Consider the following 22677-nt stretch of genomic DNA (forward strand, 5'->3'; position numbering starts at 1 on the left):
TTAAGTTCTATTTAAGAATAACACACACTAAACACTGAAGATATTCACAGTCAAATTCTGTAGCACTTCCCTCCCAAGACTGCTCCCTAATTTATTACATCTCATATGTAGCTTAACTTTAACTAGACTAAATACAGTTGTGTTTCTTTTCCAAAGGGATTTTAAGCTCTTTCGATACCTCAGATTATTGACTTTTCCATCCTCCCATCTTCCGCATGTAAAAAAGGTCAGTAAATATCCAAAGCCAAGTTCTGAAAAGCAGTTGGCAATGAGACTAGCGTCATCTGAATTCTCCCAATCTGTCTTTCCTAAAACCTTCTCTGGTGCATAAATCATGATCAAAAATATTTTCTGTAGCTTACCCTGCACATCAAATCAAATTCTCAGGATAAATATAAAAGGCCTTTCAGAAAAAAAAAAAAGTGTGCAATACAAGAAAACTAATGCTTTGAGAAATGATAAATGCAACATTTAATTTCCAAAACAGAATTCCCCAATCCCAAACTCAGTAAAAGAGACCACATGCCACTAAATATGCCAAATACAACATTTTCAGAAGCCTCTGGCAACTTCTTATTAAAAGATTGAGGGCCGTTAAAGAAGGACACCTTCCCTCCCTAAGTAAGTGGCCTTTAAACTATAAAGGCCATGGCAAAACCAACAAAAGAGTCTTAAGCAAATTCTTGTAAACTGCTTCCTCTTGAAGGGACTAGATTTTTTACTAAATGGTATCCTTCAAATATCCTGTATCAATGTAGCAGTAACTACTTTTAGTCTAAATATACAGCAGGAATTTAACATCAAATGCCGCTGTTGATGTTGGTAATGCTGTTACCTTCCCTCTCCCTGTGGCAATTAGGAAATCAACTTTAAATATTTTGTTCTATTGCTATATTTACATCTTAATAGATTCTTTTTCCATAACAAGTCAGAACTGATTTTTGTACCATGTTCTCAACCTTTTGTGTTTGAAATTATTTTCCATCAGTTATTAAGTATTATAACAAAGCTGTAAATCAACAAAAAAATTAAGTATTATAAGGATCATTAAATAGATATCTGGAATTAATAGTGCATCAAATACCGCCAGCTACTTTCTCTTACAGTCTATTTACAAATACAACAGCTTTTTCTCTATTAAAAACCTAAATTATGCTGTATCACCTAGTCAAAACACAGGAACTCAGCTGAATTAAAAGCATACTTACATACAGTCAAAACCAAAGATGGGTAAAAAATTAGTATATATAATTTGTATGCCTCTAAAACAGATTTTCTTAAATCCTCCAGAAATACAATGCTCTGCCCACCTGAAAAGGCAGGCAAAGCTAGTGAGGATCTCTGCCTTCCCACTAGCCCCCACGTTACCCAAACTGGTCATGCCATCCACAAAGTAACTTGCTCTGCCGTGAAGTTAATACCCAAAAATTAACCCATGATGCATGGTTCTGTCAAAAGCTGGCTAACTGGCATGATTTTAGTGAGATACATGCAACACTGGGCTTATTCTGATGAGTCAGCAGGAGCCCTGTGGTGCTTTGCAGGGCTGAAGTGCTTCCCCTCCTTGCTTGGGATGAAACCCTGGCCCAGCTTCCCAGTCCACACTACATGGCAATGCCTTTGAGCACTAAGCTCAGCTTCAGCACTTGAGTTCACAGCTCTTCAGTATCAAACTGACCAATTTATAAAATCAAAGGTATTGAAAAGGGGAGGAAAAAGGCAGAAAATTCTGGGAGACGTTTCCTTCAGCTTCTGCCTTAAAACTTACCCATGCTGCCCCAACTGTCATGCAGGCTGTCAAGGCATGCGTTTTAACATAACATGAATATTGGAAAATCTATTTATGGGAAAAAGTAATTTAAAAATTACCCAGTAACTGAAATTTCTTTATGTTACTGGTCATTCTTCTCTGAATTAAAGCAAACAAACAAAACACAACAAAGCGGTTACTTTACAATTTGTGTACTGCTAGAGTAAAATGCTTTAAACAGTTAGTACCTACTTTATGCTTAAAACAATGAAATCAAGCCACCACAAAGATCATAAGTACAGTATGTGTTTTATGAAAATATTTCCATCAGATTTTTAAAAGAATATTTTCTTTTAAAAAATATAAACCCATTATAATTCTAATTGAAACAAGGCACTGCAGAGCTGAAAAATTTATCATTACTGAAGTCTATTCAGACAGCTTCCATTAAACAGCTGAAACATTCAAGCAAAACCAGTCTGAGGCTGATAAGTTTAAGGAAGTCAAACAAACTAGGAGAACTCCAAGTATAAATACCCAGATTAAGAGCTTGTTCAGATACTGGGTAATAATAGTCACCCCTGAAAGAGCAAGAAAGAATATTTTAAAAATAATTTCTGTTAATCTTAGTGATTTAAAAGCTAAGAAATTAGATGGAAATACATTTTATTTCCCCAAATTGAAAACCAAGTTTTTCAGAGCAGCTCTCCTAGTTCTAAAAATCTTCCAAGAAGTGGCAACCAAAAATTCTCATTCAATGTGGAAATCAAGTGTATTGCATTAGAAGCAGCAGAACCAAACAAGTTTATCAAAACATGTTTTTTTGGGTTTTGTTTTTTTTGTTTTTTGGTTTTTTTTTTAGAGGTAACATTTATTCAACATTTTGGTTAATTTTTACTTGAGATATTCAAAATCATGATTTTTCTGATGCATTTCAATAAAAGTGCAATTCCCTCTGCTTCATACATATGCAGTTAAAAAAATGACCCTTTTCTGTTTACCAGCTTATTCATCCCGAATACTAAGGCTCTGAACTATGTTGCATATTAATGCATACAGTTAATAAGCACTCAAAGGGTACAGTGTCTTTTTTAAAACAAAAAAAGCTTTTTGTATCAAGTTGTAATTAACTTTTCAGTAAAATCCTTAGGAAAAAGCATAAAACTATGTAAACTAAGTAATTAATTCACCCAATACAGAGATAAACACACAACTTCTTGATAGCTGGAATGTCCAGATCAGACATTCATCCAGCTTTGTAATTTATTATTAATTTTTTAAAATAATTTTAGACTAACTTTGGTTCTTTATTAAAAAGGAATTCAGCAGCCTGAGGTTTCTTCTGTTACACAGAAAGAAAAACCAAACATTTCTGCATGTTTTCAGTCTGCGAACTCCCACTTATTCTTCTCCCCGTCCACCTACATGTTCATTTTCCAAGTGAATGTTCAAAGGCCAAGATCCATATGGTATAGTCAGTATTTTAGAAGCAACATCTCCATCAATAGTACTCTTTAAAGGACACTGCTATAAATTCCAGACACCTTCAACTGCATTTGTGATACAGAAATGAAGTTTTACAGCTCTATTAATGACTTTCTGTATCTTCTTTAAGAAGCACAATACCAAAAAAAAACACTGCACTAGAACAAATCAGAAAATGGAAACTCTTCTTTAAATGTCAAAGTGAAACTCTGACATTTCGACAGTCAGACTACTTTATCTCTATGTTTTTCAAATACAGGAAAATGTAGTTTACAAGTAACCCATACATCAAGCACTATTTAGTATGGAGGCTTCCATAAGGAAATCAACTCAAAAACTGTATTAAAAAAGAAGTACTGCATTAATTCCTGTAATTCAGGCTGTGTTAAACATGCCTATCTTATCAGGAAAGGTACATTCAAATTCCAGTACAGATAATGAGTTTCCTGTACCCAATGAATTTTAGAGCAAGAGGTCAAAATGACAGATGTACTACAGGAACGCATGTGGACAGAGTTCTTCCAAGGGTGCATAACACATGATCCAAAGGCTTCCATCAACTGCCTCATGTATGTTCATGTATGTTTCCCCAACGGAAAAGTGAGTAGATAAAGTCCTACCAGGAAACAATAAAATGGCATTGGGATTTTAAATCCTCTATGGAATAGCAAAAATGGTCCTCTTGGTCTCAAACAGAAGGCATATAAAACTTCAAATATGTTTGCCTAAATACAAACTCTTGCCCCTCAGAAAGTATACAATAGCTTATATTTCCTCTCCTTTTCTGGCACTTGATGGAAAGATGATGTATGTTTAGTTATCTTGCATTTATATGAAGTAAAAGAGGTACTCAGGACAGCTCGGGATACAAATCCAGCTTGCCAGCATGAACCCACTTTTTTTTTTTTTTTGTTAAAAAAATAAAGTGAAAGTTACAGCAAGACTATCCCAAACGCAAGATTATGGCTCTCCAATTTAAAGACTCTTCCAGCTGAGATGGAAACATTCTATTTTGGATATGGGCAATTTTAGTGCTAACTTGGTCTTTTCACTTCTTGTTTGCTCACATTTGCTCTCAATTCTGTACATGAAAATGAAAGGCCTAATAGGTGTTAAAATTGCATATTGCAGTTCACATCATCAATCCCAAACCTGAACAGGTAAATTACAAAGCAGTAACTATACAAACCCTTGACTCAAAAAAATGCTTGAAAAGTCAGTGATGCAAATACTGACCAAAGGGCAATCTCTCCTAGCATCAAAAAGCTCAGTATAGTCCCTCCTGAACCTAACATAGTCAGCTACTCTTTAAGGTTATAGCATTTTATTCCAGTTGGCCCATGCCAACACCAAGCATGATGTAAAGCCTTGGCAAGTCTGCTGCAAAGGTCACAATGACAATGCTATGCTATACTGTGTTTCCAAACTTTAAATACCATGTTACAAGAAAATCCAAGGTATTGATTACTTTCATCTTTGGAAACCTCAGAACTCCTTAGAAGCCTGTCACAGACACTGCAATTTTACTCAAAGTTTCCTTCAGGAAATAAAACTAAAGTAAATGCCACTTCTCCTCACAAGCTTCCTCTCTGAATTGCAACGTCCATAGCTCGATTAATCAAGGGCTCTCAGGTTATTTGCAACTACACAAGTAAAACCAGACCTCTCAATCACTGAAGAGGAAATAACAGGAGAAAAACAGCTCACTTCATGAAACAACCCATCTCCTCTGAGGTTTGGCCCTCACAGCCAAAACATAAAACCTCACAACTCACACACAAACTAAATCAATTACTTCTGTAGATTAAAACTCAGCAATGAACTAGTAACAGAGCAATAAATTTTGCTCTTGGTCTGGAGAACAACCTCCTGAATTAACAAGTAGAAAAAACATCTTACAGGTCTGCAAATTGGTAGATCCCATGTACAAGAACATTTTCACTGCATCAAAATACGTTTTCCCCTTCTTTCTTTCACCTTCTCTTTTCTTTTATTTAGAAGTATCAAAGACTGCTAAACAAGGGCAATGGCAGTGACAGTGTAGAGTTTAGACAGTTTACAGCCAAAACCCTAAATCAATTTTCTGGTGCAAAATGCAGCTACAAATAGTCACCTACTAGAAACAGCACCCTGAATGCCCACTTGGACAACCCGCAACCGCAAAAACTACTAGCAAGTAAACAAACCATGTGTACCTCTGAAGTGACTCTCAAAGAAAGCCATTTCTGTTACTGGAACCCCCGACTTTCAAAACAAAGAGAGGTGGGTGTTTTCTCTCACATAGCAGGTTTATGCTGTGTGTCTGCATACATTATGCACCATCTTGATTCCTGCTTTACAGATGCACTCCACAAAACATAACATTTTTGAGGCTCAGAAAAAGGAAGGAAATCTCTTATGCATTCTAAGACAAAGCTCATTTTTTTGTGTGTGAATGCTAATCTAGTAATTTTGTTTGCACAGTATGAAAACATGTCACAGAATGGTCACCTATTGTTCAGGTTTTCAAAAAAAACCTGAGAAACAGAAGGCAAGGAAACCCGAGCGGGACCACACAGAGAAAAAGAAACAAATTTACACTCCAAGAGACCCTGGGAGATGAAATGTGAAGACACCCCAAAGCCTTGAAAGAAAAAAGAAGAGATTCAGTAATACTGAAAGACTTATTGGAGATGCATATTGGAGAAAATTTCCACATCTAAATGAGAATTCCCTGATGATGCCAACAGCGTAGAAAGAGCTGCCACTGTCAGTTCAACATAGAAAAATCGCTTGCTCTTTAAGTCACTAGATTTCTTTGGAAAATGGTGTCCCTGAGATTACATACTCTCAGGTTATTGATTTTTGCCAGGCATCTTAGCTCAGTCTTTAGAAAGGTGACCCAGCTATGCACACCAAACAAGTTATGCACAGGACCTCAAAATCGACTGTTTCTTCTCTGTACCACCCTCATGCGCTAAGCCATGAAGCTACAGGTAAGGACAGTATACATAACGACTTCATTTTCTGAAGAACTGTGGTCACTGCATACCCCCATAAACACATGCTTATGGGAAGGGTCCAACCCAGGCAGCAGAGAGTGACACACTGGCCCTCTCTGCAGTCCCAGTTCTGCTGCTTCAGAAGACTTCAGTCCTCCCAGGAACCTGAGGGGAAAGGAGGACAGAAGAGAACACAAGGCAAGAAATCCAGTACATGGCATGACTTGGAAAAACTTACTCTATTTTCTCTGCCTTGGAAGAAGAGACATAATTAGGAGATGGCTTGAAGGATTTTATTCTACAGAAAAAAATAAAATAAAGAGTTGAGGAGACTCAGACACAAACATTTAACACCAAAAGGCTCTGCCACCGCAGCTGGAACCGGTGTAGGAAGAGCTACAGGCAATGGGATGACTCTCTTTAATAGGGAACAATGAAACTACCTGAGGAGCTGACTTTCAGGCTTGCTTTAAGCCCAAAATGATAACATGTTGAAGCACACTTGGCTCAGAGAGGTGCAAAAACATGGGTCCACGAAGGTGACAGCCAAGGGAAGTAATGTCACCAAAGTCACCAGTACATGCAGCCACAATGGGTTAAGGTGATCCATTTATCTTTTCAAAACACAATTATGAGTAAAAGACTAATTTTGAAATCTGTAAATGTCAAATTGTACCTCCCAGCACACAAACACTGCATGGGGAGTGGAGAAGAGAAGTACTTATTACAGTAAACTTTTAATACAATACAATGACCAGATTTATTCACTCAGCATTGACTAAAACCAGCAAGATTTATTTACGCCTTCAGCCTTGCAACATTTTACTGCAACCATCATATTAGAAAAACCTGCTGAAAGGTAGGACATATCATGGTTTCTATTATGTTATTCTCTGTTGGTGACATGGACAGTGGGATTGAGTGTGCCCTCAGCAAGTTTGCCGATGACACCAAGCTGTGTGGTTTGGTTGATACGCTGGAGGAAACAGATACCATCTAGAAGGACCTTTACACACTTGTGAAGTGGGCCAATGCCAACCTCATGAAGTTCAACCAAGCCAAGTGCAAGGTCCTACACTTGGGGTTGGGATAATCCCAGGCACAGCTACAGGCTGGGCAGAGAAGAGATTCAGAGCAGCCCTGCGGAGAAGGACTTGGGGGTGTTGGCTGATGAGAAAATGAACATGAGCAGGCAGTGTGTAACACCCACAGCCCCGAAAGCCAACCATATCCTGGGCTGCATCAAAAGGAGCGTGACCAGCAGGTCGAAGGAGGTGATCCTGCCCCTCTACTCTGCTCTCGTGAGACCTCACCTGGAGTATTGTGTGTAGTTCTGGTGTCCTCAACATTAAAAGGACATGGAACTGTTGGAACAAGTCCAGAGGAGGGCTACGAGGATGATCAGGGGACTGGAGCACCTCCCGTATGAAGATAGGCTGAGGAAGTTGGGGCTGTTCAGCCTGGAGAAGAGAAGGCTGCGTGGAGACCTCATAGCAGCCTTAAAGTATCCGAAGGGAGCCTATAAGGATGGTGGGGAGGGACTCTTCATTAGGGACTGTAGTGACAGGACAAGGGGTAACGGGTTAAAACTTAAACACGGGAAGTTTATGTTAGTTATAAGGAAGAAGTTCTTTACTGTGAGGGTTTTGGGGCACTGGAACAGGTTGCCCAAAGTAGGGGTAAATGCCCCATCCCCGGCAGTGTTCAAGGCCAGGTTGGATGGAATCTTGGGCAACATGGTCTAAATGCGAGGTGTCCCTGCCCATGGCAGGGGGGGGGTGGAACTAGATGATCTTAAGGTCCTTTCCAACCCCAACCATTCTATGATTCCATGATTCTACATATTTGTCTCAAACTCTTGAAGCAGCAAACCCTTTAAAGAATCCATCCAAATAAATAATTAACGTAAGACAAACGGCAGCAGAATACAATGCATGCAATTGTAAATGTTAAAAAGCACAAACTTCTCCTCCCACCACCAGCTAGTACTGGAGCTCTGGGCACTGCAACAAGCTGCAGGTTCTGCTTTCACTGCTGCTCTTGGCTTTGCACCTTAGATCAGATAAAGGGCCTGATGCACACATCTGTCAGAAAAAGTTTTTTTATCCAACAGATACTCTGCTTGAATCATTAATCTTTACCTGGACTTCTCCAGAATATTTACCAGCTTTCTCTGATTTCAAGTCCTGCAGGTAACAGAAAAAGCATGAAATTTGTTGGTTAGACTTTTTATTTGGTTGCTTTGGGTTTTTTTGGGGGGGGAGGGGGTTGCATTAGTCTTGTCCGCAATTTCATTTATTTTTTCTTTTTAAGCACGTCCCTTTAGAAATTATAACACAGGGGTTTTTTTTAGCCTTATTTTAGTTCCATAGAGCACAGACTTCAATTCCTTTAATGATACTTTCACTGGAAGTAGTTGATATGCATAATGTTATTTAAATTTTTACATGCCTACAATAGGTCCATAACCATAAATTTGTGAGGGTTTTTTTGCATTCTGGGTAACTATTAACATGCATAATAGTAACACTAATTCAAAATGAATATATTCTTCAGCTATTATGTATATATCAAATTGATAGTAGGATAGCAGACCCTACCATGTCAGCAATATCTTCTTGTATCATTTTCCATATGCAGAGCTACTGCTACTGAATATATCTCTAGATCTTTAAAAATCAATAATGAAATGAAAATAGATGCTTAAACAAGGTCAGAGTTTTGATGATGATCAGGAGGCAGATATGTTTCCAGAAAGTAGCAAAGCATTGGAATTCCTTATTATACAAATCACCTGCTACCACACCACTGGTGTCAGCGTTGCCAGCTCCTACCTCCACATGCTCTAGACAGGAATGGAAAAAATCTCTTTCCTGTGTTCTGGAATAATTTCTAATTTCTCTGCATCTAATGACAGTAATTCATGCAACCAGACTGATCTATTATTACTGTTAAGATGGAAGAAATGCAATTGCTCCAACTTTTTTTATCCCAAACCACACACAGAGTTCATATCGGCTTCTCTCACTACCGCAAAACCATGTTCCTCAATTTCATCACTGGTGAAGAGTCGCCACTGTTGCCACCCTGCCCCACAACAAACATGCTTATTTTGAGCAATACAGCTAAAAAGCAGGATGCAGTGCAGCCAAGAAAGTGCTTTTACCAAGCAATTTCAAACACAAAGATATTTTAACACAGAGATTCTACATGAAACTGAGCAAGAATCTGTGCTGTACATAAAAAGTTCAACTACTTCTCTATAAAGATTAGCTTAAATTACTGCATATCAACTGCTTGAAAGTACCAATACAGGCGACATACCATCATCCAGCCCTCCAAGAAACATGACAGACATACCATTACTGTCATGCCCACATTTTCTGACAACCTAGAAAGCTTCAAAGCAACATAAAGTCTCACAGGAAAAATACTTTTATTTTTCCTACAACGGGATTTTACTGCTTATCTCATGTAGAGATGTTTGGATTTCATATCACTCCTTCTTCAAAATCCTTATATATGATAAATAACTAGAAAAGTAGCTACATACTGTAGAAAGTTTTGAAGGTTGGTTGGTTACTTATTCTTTTAAATCAAATTTATAAAATTCCTGCTCTTGAGTGGAAAGATCAGCATTTCTTATAGGTCTGTAACAAGGAATTCCAACAACACTGGGAACTTGAAGTTCTAAAGAGATTAAAGTAACTTCTGTTGTCTTATACGGCAGTTCTGTTTTTATTAACATGAGCTCTACAAGGCAAAAGAGGCTGTGCTATACAACAGTGAACTTAAACAGCGATTACATATCTGTTCTTATTTTTACCATTCTTTCCTTTTGTAGTAAATTTTACACCCACAGGCTGTCCAGAAAATGCTACAATTTAAAACAATTAAGAATAGAAATATTTTCAACCTAGCACTTGGTCATATTATGAATTTAATGTGTTTTCTGTGATCTTGCAACAAATATGGCTGCCAGTTTGCAGACAAACACAAGCTCATCAAGCAAAGACTATGAAATACTGTGCATGCTTCCTTTAAAACTAGTGCTGAAGAATGGGAAAAAAATCAGCTAAAAAACACAACAATTAAGAGTAATATAAGTAGCTCTCACTAATGAAAGACTTCAGCAGTAATCAAATTTCAGATGTCAAGACAAGATTTAGAAGCAATCTGATCGATAATTAAATGTCACCGTACAGTTAAATCTACTAGCATGCCACTTCAGAACTACCAAAATTGGGCCATTAAGGTATTTTTAAAAGAAAAAAATCCTCAAAACCAAACCAAAAAATAAAGATCACTAACCCACACACCAGAAGCTGAAGGCAGATTACCTGAAGTGTAAGATTTCATATTGCATGACCATGTTATGCAGAACTATGACGGTAACAGTTTAAATACAAGTTGAAATACTTGTCTCTAAAATGGAAGAACACCAAACTTCTTAAGTGACAGTGGTTTCCAATGTTAAAGAAAATATTACATTGAAAAGATGACCTATTCTGCATACCTGCTTGTAGTAAGAAGTGTTCGTCTAAAGAAAAAAGAGCAAAGAAAAAAGAGCTAACTTCCTTGGTAATTTGCAGAAAGACACAGTGAAAGATGGCATTTAGTAGCTCTCAGGCAAATGTTCAGCTATAAAGTGAAAAAATCCCAAGCTTTTTTATATAAATGAATAAAAACAATCAGGGGAGGAGAAAGGTGTAAAACTATTGATTCCTGGAAGCTACAGTACATAGAGCACTTGGGAGCTGCTGCACTGATCTACAGATTGACCCAGGTAGACACTGTGGAGGCTGACAAACACAGGAAATACTCCCAGATGCTCACAAACTTCTGAAATAACATAGTAGCAGTACTGATGCAAGCATAGACTTGCTTCTGTACTTAACATCTCAATTGGCAATTCTTAGTTTCCACGTGAAAATTTGGCACACTGAGTAAACTAAAACTAAAAAGTTACTGAAATGTTTTGCTGACTTACAGCAGATTAATAAAGAAGTCATATGAAGGATCTCTCATGCAACTTAAATGCCTCCGTGAAATGTTACTGAGCTTATTGTTGTTTGTCACCATTGTCAACAAACATCTCAACTGTTTCTATTGTTCCTATGCATTCTGTAAACACCTCTCCTGTATTCTTGGGTGTCCAATCTCTCTTTCAATACCTTTTAATAAACTTTTTTTATTTTGCTGGGCATCTGTTCAAAAACCCACACCAAGAACCAAATGGAAATGTTTTTAAGGTTTCTTAAGTGGCTGTTCACTAAAGGCATAAGGCCAGACACCTTTAAAAAAATCCCTATTATGCAGTGCTGGTTGTGAAGCAAAAGCAGTAACGTTCATAAAATCACAGACTGCCATGAAAATGGCACCCTGCTGCTGGATCACACACATCATTCACCCATGGACATGCTGCTGCCTGGGGAGTTGTGCTGTTGCCAGGAAAATGACTTGCAAAGGGATGGAAAAAATGCAGAAGTTTTATTTTACTTACATAAACAACCAACTTCTGAATTATTTTTGCTTCCTTCAGATAAGGTTTCTGTTCAGCGTGACAGAGATGAGCCAGCAAGTAGAGATCATCTTTGCTGCAGAAGGGGAAATGCATGGAGCCCCACTCAGAGCCAGCTCTGGGGGTGGTGCTGGCAAACACCCGCTGCATCCAAATGGGTATGGGAATTCCTCACCACCCCCAGTGCATGGAAAGAATTATGCCACAGAAAATTACAGTTTGGAAGATGCATGCTGGAGGTCTCTTCCTTAGTAAGGCTTAATAGATACGTGTGAAAAATACCCTCCTCACAAAAGAAATACTGTACAAGGAAACTATTTTAAACTTCATTATAACGAAGATGAAATTTTAATCACAGGACTAGAAGCTGTCTTTTGCCTTAAGAACAGTAATAATTACCAGATTTCATTCAATATGAGCAAACAGAAGACAGTCATTTCAAACGGCTAAATTGCCATTAACTTTGAACTTGCAGTATCAGTCAGTTAAGACAAAAAAGGGAGTGAGAAGATGAATCATTTAAAATACTTAATAGGTGGCCTATATGCTACATTTCCATAATTAAAACTGGGCCACTGTAGCTACGGACCCATTAGAGTTCACTCAAGAAAGGGATTTTATATTACACAAGTAACACATGTAAAACAGAAAACCGATACGGACAGCCATCAATACAGAAATTACAAGAATTGAAATGTCTTCATGTCACGCAAGGAAAACAGCAAGTTTTGGAAGAACTCCCCAGTGACAGGACTAAAAGATGATACAGTATAATGGTATACATCCTGAAAGGGGAAAGAAAGTGGTGCAGAAAAGGTTACTGCTTTGTCAAAAGATGTAGGATCATCCAAAATTATCTCTTCAGAAACTACTGGGAATCATTTGAGATTTGAGGTGAGCTGTTTTGCAGTCCACAGGTGACCGATTTAATGAACGTATGCTAAACAAGTGTCAATCAGCATTTTAATGTGCACCTGACATCTAAAAGAGCTGGTTCTGAAGACATTCTAATTGCTGAGGTTCTTTTTTTAAAAAAAGCTCAAGTGCAATGGAAATTCCAGGAACCTCAAGACATTCCTGAAAATGAACTGATGTTTTAAACCATCAAGCCGCATGTTCTAAGTACCCACACTACCATTAACCTTTCACCAACCCCAAGCCAAACAATGGTAAAGCTGATGAAATTCTATCAATAAAGTATTCAAGGGCTGAGATTTAATTAATGACAGTCAACAGAGTTCCGGGAAAATTAGTTTTCAGCATCAAATAGGCATGACTTCATTCTCTGATGAGATTAAAAGTTTTCCTGATAAAGGCAACTTCACAGAGGTAGTAAACTCTCATGATGTATTTGGCTTTTTATGTACAAGACACCGATAGTATTAACTGGTACTATAAACTTTCATTAGAACACAGACTACATAGATTAAGTACTATTTACATGACGCATCTTCAACAGCCAACTATAGGGACTATTAATTAAATAGTAATAGCTCTTATGGTGTCTGCCACAATTTGAAATACGGCTGGCACCATTCGTATTCATGGAATACCTGGAAGTATAAATCAAGCGCCAGTAATTACTGTGGATAAGCATAAAGAGTGGCAGATAGCTACAGGCAATCCCATAGACAACACACTACATCATTTGTGCAATAACAATGCTTTCAGATGAAATATGTTTAAAGACAAGGAAATGAAATTGATTAAGGAAGAGGTAGGAAGAAAAGTGCATCTGTATGGGAGGAACCATTCGCAGGAGCGCAGCAAGCAAAGGTGGGCACAGGTATGTCAGAGGCTTCTTCTACTTAAAGCCCACTAGCCTAGTCACTGAAAAGAGCTATAAGCCTGCTGTTTCTCTCCTGAGACTTCATAAAACTTTAGATTAATTATTCCCCGATTATTAAGTCAGTTTATTTATTTTCTTTAGTTCAATACCTGATATTTCAGTAACAGGTTCAAGATCAAAGTTGAAACAGATGCGGTTTACAGACCAATACTCATGATCACCATTCCCACCTGTGCTGGGTTAGCTGGTATTTTAATGTGAATTTTTCTTGTGAACTTAGCAGAGGCATATTTGATTAGACATTAGACATATTTCTATAAAGAGAACTTAAGAACTTGTTTGACTGGGCGCAGCAATACTTTCAAAAGCTGTTTCACTAGATCAAGCATCAGCCTCGCAATTTGCAAGCCTTTAAGAAGTGCATTCTTGATGGCCACTCAGAAGAAAGGGTCCTCTAAGGAAGGACACAGGGTACCCTTGTTTTGAATGGGAAATTACTGCAAGACGAGCAATGCTTAATGACTGTACTGTAGTTGAGGACTCTGACCCAGGGAAGTAAAAATATATTCGTATAGGTACATGGTGCACAGCACAGACACAAATTTCATTATGCTAAGCATAAACTATAACAAAAGAAAACAACTCTGAAGCTCCAACTGGGGGGTGGGGGGAATATCCTGAGCCAGTTTGTGGGTTAGATGTGGGGTAGGTATGGCTTAGGCAGCTGCTTACTGTCACAGGATGTATGAGCATAAAAGAACAGAAGAGATGCTTCGACCTCTGTGCTTAGCAGGTACATGTGGTCACTGCATAAGAAAAAGCTAGGCTCCACCACATGGTATTTTCCACTTCATCTGAACAAACAACATATAAAGAAAGGGGTAAATCAGTAGTTTGTAATAACGGTCCTTCAGAACTTAAAAACCCTTGCACGTGCATGCAGAGGCCTAAGGTTTGGAAGATGTGACACTAGCGAAGGCTCAGACATGAAACCACCCAGCTTTGTTCTTACACCCTTTCATCAGTTGCCACCATAGTGAATCACCCTGAAGCATGCAGTTTTGTTAAGTTCAAGCAGGTAAACGTGTATATATGCTAGTACAGTCTTTGTTCCTTCACATAAACTCATCCCTGTTGGATATAAATAAAAATGTGCTTATTTACATCAAGTAAATACTGTCCACATTCTACACAAATGCTTGATACATTATCATAACAGAAACAATCCTTTCATAAACTAGCTTTTAGACAAAATATATGTATTTAGACAACATAAATCCATATAAAAGGGGATTAAAGTCACAACTGGGGTTTTGATATTAACTAATTAATTGATGTTGGAGCATATTCTTTATGCAAATCTTTGAAAAGGCATAATCACATTTGCTAGCACTGTGATGAGTATACTCCAAGAGTACCTGTAGAAAGGCCTATGGTTTAAACATTAACATTAAATCTTGTGATAACCTTGATCACCTGCCACCCACACTACAGTCAATTTCTATGTACTTCATGGCAGCTCAGCAACAGAGGACACAGTAAAGAAGTGACCAAGAAACCTAACCTATTAGACATAACATTAGCGCAGGACACCTGCAATAAACCTACATAAGCTACTGCTATGCTATTTTTAAGTGATCTTTTTCTTCTTTCTAACAAGTCCAATCCCAAATATTAATTTTTCTGTGGAAGAGTCAGTATTTTCCATAGCAAACTCTAACAGAATAAGCTTTCCCTATGTAAAGCTTCTCAAAACAGGCAAAACCCAAAACACAAGTCAAAAATAGCTTCAAAACATCTCCGGGTGCATATATGTTTCTGGTTTATTCATTATATCCTAAAATACCCTTGGTAGATTTCTTTTTTTAGCCCCTAGATGTAAAGCAATCACATATCACTATGTTTAACCTTTTCCAGCTCTATGCAAATACTTTTATTTTTTTTAGCAATTTAATCAGTCATTAAAAATCATTGCAAAAGAGAGGAAAAAAATCATTTCACTTGACTCCCAAATACATTTCTTCAAAATGCACTCAATTTTTTTTCAAAGGTGTATTATTTTACATGAATGATACACTATTGTGAAGAATTTATGAGCAAGTATAAAACAGAGAATATACGAAGGACCTGGAAGCAGAAGGAACATCTCAGACCACAGAAACTTAACCCTTGACGTTGCACATAGCCACATCTTATAATCCCATTCATAAAATGATTTAACTGTGCTATAATCGCTATGCTTAACAATCCAGTTTACATCCTTCTATTTTTGAGTGAAAGGACTTTGCAAGAGCGGAGAGGATTCAGCAGTTAATATCTCAATGAAAACACAGTTCTTTAGCCATTGAAAACACACAACCTCTGACAAACTGGAACAAAAATAACATCTTATTCTCCTGATGTGATGCAAGAACACCCACCCCTACTCTCTCCCTCAGTCATTTAACATGTCACCTCAAAAAAGAAAAGCCAAGTAAGCATATTAAAAAATAATATTTATACACACATTACATGCCCATCTGAAACCCAACAAGTCTACTACACAACTTCTAAAATACGAAAGGACTTACCCAATGTGTCTTTGAGATTTTTAACCAGAGAACCCTTCTTCAAGCTGTTTTTTCGCTCCACATAATTTGATGGCACATATCCCGTTTTGTTGGCCGCATTTCTTACCCTCCACCATGTTTTGGAATCATCTAATAGCCAAAGACGCTCATTTTTCTTGATGTCAAGTTCTTGGTCCTGCTGTGCAGTGTAATCCCACTTTGCAATAACAATAACTTCTTCTGTCATCTTTCATGGAGTCCTTCTGCAACAAAATATTAAAATACTCATCAGTAAATTATATGATGTAATTCTTACTCAGATTTTCCTTTAAGGTCTGAAATAAACAAGAAAATGGAAGGGGAAAATCAGAAAGTTTTACAGAGCAAAAACTCATAGATCTGAACCCCTCTTTTAAAAATAATAAAAATTATTTTAAAAATAATAGGCCTTTCTTACCTTTTTTCCACTAAATATGACAACACCTTAATAGTAAATTCTAGTCATAATGTATTACATTTGCTTCCTCTCAATATATAGAAAATATTAGTCAGATATGCATTAGCAAAATATAACTTATAAAACCATTTGGTTTTTGCATATAGCATCATAAAATTATCCCACACCTGGCATTCAAAGTTCTAATCTGAGAAAAAGAAATTTAAAAAGGCACCATTCAAAAAATGTATTTTCCTTCTGCCCTAGCTCCTCATCCATATACTAACACATTATTTATTAGTTTTCTGCATCTAAACAAAGTTATCCATCTTTATTTTTGCAAATACTTCAAGAAGTAATGTAACTCAGCAGGGAAATATGCCATCAAAAAGAAGGCACTGTCATTAGAACAATGCTTTGAGCAGGCAGCACAAGACTGTATTTTAGGAGAAGCCTTCATTCCCACTTTACTCCTGGGAAGATCCCAGCTCACTGCAGTCCTGCAATGGTCATGAGCGAACCAGGTGGAGAAGAGTACCCACTGTGCTTCCCTCAACTGTACTTCATTTCTTGCCTACCCGAAACTTACCCAGAGTTCTGTTAAGATTGAATAAGCTGGCTTGTTTTACTTACCTGTAACATGAAGGAGCCTTTCCAAAGCTATCTTTCAGCTGCATAAAGACACCTGCATGCCTCCACATTTTCCTACGCATCCCAGTAATTACCAAGAACAATGCGAGGGAACACAGTAGTGTGCAAAGAAGAAAAAAGTCCCACGCCAGTACCAGTGACATTCTAACACATTACAGTGCCAACCAAAACATGTTGATTTGATCCTTTAAATTCTGAGAAGCTACCTATAATTTTCTAATCACTGTTGAGGGATTTTAGGAAAGAGGAGGTCAGGACAGAGTGGGAAATGAGAATGTAGTTGCAAAATCAATGCAGCAGATTTTAAGTAAAAGCTGTAGATTTTCCTTTATATTACAGGTTAGTAGAAACAGGTCCCAGAGTACTTCAACTATTCACATCCAAGGATCTTTTTAACATGATTTGACTTTGTTGCCCAATTCTTAGTAGTCCACAACCACACAAACTCCAATACCTAATACCTTAGGTGACAGATGGGTAATTTAAAAAAAAACAACAACCCAACCCAAACCTCACTCAGAAATTCTGTTCAGCACATATCACCCTATAGTCAGAAAGGGCTCCTTCTGCAGTCTGTAAACACACACACACTTTCTCCTGTCAGCTACAGCATAAGCTGTGAAGACTACATGTCAGACAGCCTAGCAGCCTCCTCTTTCAAAGAAAAAGAAGTTAACCTATTTATTTAAAGTTAAACCTTATTCAAAGTTAACCTGTAATCATAAGACACAATAGTCAACTCTATTATAAATGAGTAGCCTCCTATTATCACAATTTTTGTTTTCAGGAGAGCATTATATTCGATTGACCTATGGTTGCTAAACTGCATGACAGCAAAGCTCTGGAAAGCATTAGCAACGTCACCCCTCATGGCCAAGGTAGAACAATGTTTTTTAAAATCCGAAGTAGTAATCAACATACTTAAATTCATTTTCTAATTAGAAAACACAACAGAATATACAACAACAAAACCATTATTCAAACATGCATTTGCATAGCTGAAAGCCCCAAGATGAATTCAAAAAGAAGTGACGATGTTTGCAACACTTGAAACACAACTCTTGGAATTCAAACAGGCTGTGACTTATGCAGGTAGAATTGATGACTTCACAATAAATAAGTCACTATTCCCTTAAACTTTTTTTTTTCCCTAAAATAATAATCTGTCAATGACACAGGATAGCCTGAGCTTTGGACAGCAGTCTCCAATAAACTGCCCTGGTTTCTGACTCACATGAAATGGACAGATAGCCTACAGGTCGATAAGCTGAGGTAGCCACAGGGGAATTGCAATCAAGCATGTTCTGAAAGCCAGCGTTGTCAATATAATCTCTCTCTCCAATTTAAATCTGTTTATTTTATCTCAGCAATTGTAAATTGGTCAATTCTTACTATTTCTGGCAACATGGAGAACATAAAGAAATAGGACACCATCAATTCAATCGGCTGGTGTTGCCATCACAAAGGCTCTACTTCTAAAAAGGTTATTTTCACACACAACACAGGCACGTTTAAATTATCTACCAATATTACAGTATATGAATAATTTAAAACAACACATTAGGCGTAATATTTGACTAGTGACTGATGGAAAACTATCAAATTCTTTCTATTCCTCTGAAGAAAACAAACAAACGAAAAACTCGCACTGACTTGGCTCTGCTGCAAGAGTCATCAAGTGTTTCCCCAAGGTGCTGTACAAGGACAGAAGCACAGGAAGAGCCCACACGTCAGGGCTGACATCAACTGTACAGGTCTCCACTACCCAATTTCTTCAATTCCAGTTCCTGCAGATGTGTAAAACTGCCACCCTGCCTGAGAAACAATGTCACTTCACAAGCAGTCCCTTGCATGATGCAATTTTGGCAAAAGTGTAGAGAAGGTACGTTTCTCAAGTGGCATGCTCCTGCTGAACCCGCTTCAGTAAAGTACTCCAGGTTTTGCGGTGCGTTTAATGGCACAAGTGTTCCTACCCATGTGGAGACAGGATTTATAGTCAAAATGCATCACATAATTGCAGTTAAACATTTGCCTATTTAAAGCTCTACGCATTTGTGTGGAGAAGTCTGGTTGTGCTAGTTTTTTAGTTTAGTTTGGGGGGATGCAGTTGGGCAAGGGGATGTTTGCAGGTTTTTTGGGGGTTTAAGAGGGTTTTGGTGGGTTGTTTTTATATGTGAAGAACTAGTATTAAAGGCGTTAGAACTACTTTCTTACAATTATGGTATTAGACTGGCTCCATCAAGGACAATATGGTTCTTCCTGTGACATTTGCAGAGCTAAGATTTCTTTATATGTGAATAAGGAAATATTTGTTCCTCAGAAGGGGGGCTGCAGAATTAATAGTTTTGAAATGCTTCTGCAACACAGCTGAGTGCCAAACAGAAGATTAGAAGCAAATGACATAACTAGGTTTGGAAAAAAAAAACAAACAACTTAAGGAAAAACCAACAATACAGCCTCCCAAAGCATCCAAATGTCCAGTAAAAACATGACATGCACTCAAAACATTAAATTTCTGTAGAACATTGCTTAGTACATAGACTGTACAACAAAAATTCCACAGTCTCTATAGTTTCTAATGTTAGCATGAGACTCTTCACATCAAGAAAATGAAAATCCATTACTGCGAATAGTGTACAACCATCTGGAATGTTCCTCTTGAAAAAGCTGAAAAGTTCTAGTGCTGAAACAGTCTTCTTCTCATGACTGATCAGATAACACTCCCTACTGTAACAAGCACCAGTGAAAAGCTTTGAAATACCTATGCAAGGAACTGTAAATTTACAAAATATAACAGTCATTTCTCAGTACAAGATTGTTTCACTTCAAGAAGTATATATATATATATATATATACACACACATGTATGGCTTTGAGTTTTAGCTTAACTTATCAAGTGGTCATTTTCTTTACGGCAATACAACTTCCAACTGCAGTTTTTAAAACAAAACACACAAAAAACCCCAAAACCCAACCCAAAACAAAGACACCATACTAAGCGAACAAGCAAACAGAACTCCACATCCCAGACACTTGAAAAGATAATTCTTATACTAGCTATGTGACCAGTCCACACTTCCAGTCCCTTTTAGACCAGCATTTTGCCTGTTGCTAGCAGCAGTAGTGAACTATTTTTTTTTTACCAACACTGTATTTGTTGAAATGTTACAACTAATTAGTTTAGACTGAGCTCAGATATTTTCAGCCATTTGGTTTCTTCCCTCCAGTTTAGGCTTTGTTGGGAGAGGAGTCTTGTCTTCAGTGGCAGCTGCCCTACTGCAGAAGCACACGTAAAAGTTTTCCTACACAGAAACACCCTTGGGAGAGAGGTTAAAACTGAGAAATCCACCAGGCTAGAAACATAGTGAACAAAAACCCAGCCAAGGCAAAGTCAGTTATAAAAGACTTCATTGAAAGCCTGCTCAGATAGGTGACCAACACTTGCTGTCTCTAAGGCAGAACAAAGGCAGACATTAGTGGAATATCTAGTAATGTAACTCCCATATAGACTTTATCAGAAGAAAGTCCAGAAAGGAAAATGCTATGTTCAATAAACTATCTATGATTTAAGAATTTAGCAATATCAGGAAAAAAATCCCAAACACAAACAACCACCTATGCCATTTTGAACCAATAATTAAAACTGAACCACACAAGCAACATTTGAGATTATGGAAACTTAAATGTAGAGGAACTTAGGATGATTTGCTCCCACAAACACATGAATCTGCTGATGATTTTTCATGTTAGAGATTTGCTCAAGTGATGTTATTTTAAATAACAAACTACATATAATTGTTACACAGATCTCACCTTTCACTAGGCCTGGATTCTCACACACACATACACACACCCCCAGCCATACAGGGATGATGTGATTATCCCACAATGACAAATAAGAAAGGATCCACTCCAGCATGCCACTTGAATTGGAATCTTCTCCCTAGAGACTGACACAAGTTAACACTCCCCCTAGTTCAATGTCCTGTCCCAACGGGCAGAAAAGCAGCATCTTTTCTTGTCCTCAGGAGGAAGGCTCAGGGTTCTGCTGGGGATACAATTACTTAGGACAGGGCAAACAGGAGGCATGGCTGAGCTTTAAAGATCCAGTGAGAAAGGAAGTAGGTGCTCTCCTCTTTCAAAATGTATTTTGTGCAAAAGAAGATGGCTGAACAATGACTGACAGTAATGCTTGAAATTTAATCCCTCACCAAGGGAACAAGCGAAAATTCTATTAATAGGAAGTGCCAACTGATATAACAGACTGTTCTGGAGTTGGATGTCCTCTTAAAGCACACTAAAAGGCACTAAATTGATATGGAGGCTTCTACATGACACTGATGTTCATAAAACACATAATTGCTACACAATATTACATAAGACATAATCACTACACAATATTTAGTTAATTGCCTTAGGAGAATAGAAAGCTAACAAATGACATATCACAGTTTTCCCTAAGATCTGAAGGCTGAACAACCTCCCCTTCTCCTTCCCCCAAACTTGGAAAATCAAAATGGGTTTTGAATGCACATGTTGATGGGCCAGCTCTTTGGCGTCTACTTGGTTTATCTTTCACAAGCTATAGCAAATAGGCAATATATGGTCCTCTAAACATGGTGGTGGAAAATAAGGGAAAAAGCCTCTTTCCTTCAAGGCCTTCTTCATAGTAAGTGAATGTGCTTACAGTATTCTGTAATTAATAAAATAACTTGTATTAGATCACTTAATCTGAAGTACACTCAAAGTCTGAAGCTTTTTTACTTGTGAAAATGCACTCTCTGGTAAGCCTGTCTACTGCTTCAGAAGGTTCGAAGCTTTGTTTTCACTTACAGTTGTTTTCTGTCTTGCTGTGTGTGGGTGTGTGGTTAGGTTCGGGTTCTTTTTTTTAAAACCAGCCTGGATGAATAGTTTTGACATATAGAAAGCGTTCTAAAAAAGCGCATCTCTCTACATTTGAGATCATTTAATTCGATTCTTGGCAATCAGTAAAGCACCAAACTCAAAGACAGAGCTCAAAAGGCATTAAAAAGAACAGGAATGTGAATTCAAATAAAAACTTGTGAAAAGAATACACCTTTTGGATGTACTTTCAGCTGTTTCCAGTGGAACACAGCATTTCTGACATTTACATGTGCTTGAAAAAACAGGAAAATATCTCTTTCATGCAAAGTTAACATAAACCAAGCAAAAAATACTTCTAATGATTGCTACAAGAAAATCTCAAAACGGAGAGGTTTAAAAAGAGTAAGCAAACGACCCAAATTATAGAATCATAGATGATAACAGAAAATAGAATCACAGATCAAATCACAGCAACTTGCAACCCTTTGTTAAAACCAGAAAACCCTTTATTACATGGGCTACTTGCTGGTACTTAGACAAATGGTGATGGATCACATAAAGGCAACCTTGTCTAACTCCTTCTACAGTTTAACACTTTAATACTGCATACAGTGTGTGTCAATCCACCCCAAGGGACACATTTCTTCGGAAAGACATTACTGCACCAAAA

At 37.6% G+C, this 22677-nt stretch overlaps 1 protein-coding gene across 3 annotated transcripts in view; it reads right to left on the bottom strand.

The window, feature by feature from the left end:
• The window catches only part of NCK2 (NCK adaptor protein 2), an 86202-nt gene that overhangs the window by 16495 nt on the left and 47030 nt on the right, over positions 1-22677 (bottom strand). For all 3 annotated transcript variants that reach the window (XM_057422196.1, XM_057422197.1, XM_057422198.1), the window contains exon 3: positions 16097-16338. In XM_057422196.1, coding sequence (XP_057278179.1) covers positions 16097-16322 — 226 coding nt within the window. In that variant the 5' untranslated portion in view covers positions 16323-16338. The remainder of the gene's footprint in view (positions 1-16096; positions 16339-22677) is intronic.

Source organism: Pezoporus wallicus, unplaced genomic scaffold (assembly GCF_028554395.1).
Source record: "Pezoporus wallicus isolate ANWC-B61680 ecotype Strahan unplaced genomic scaffold, APGP_CSIRO_Pwel_v1 contig_5785, whole genome shotgun sequence".
Classification (NCBI taxonomy): Eukaryota; Metazoa; Chordata; class Aves; order Psittaciformes; family Psittacidae; genus Pezoporus; species Pezoporus wallicus.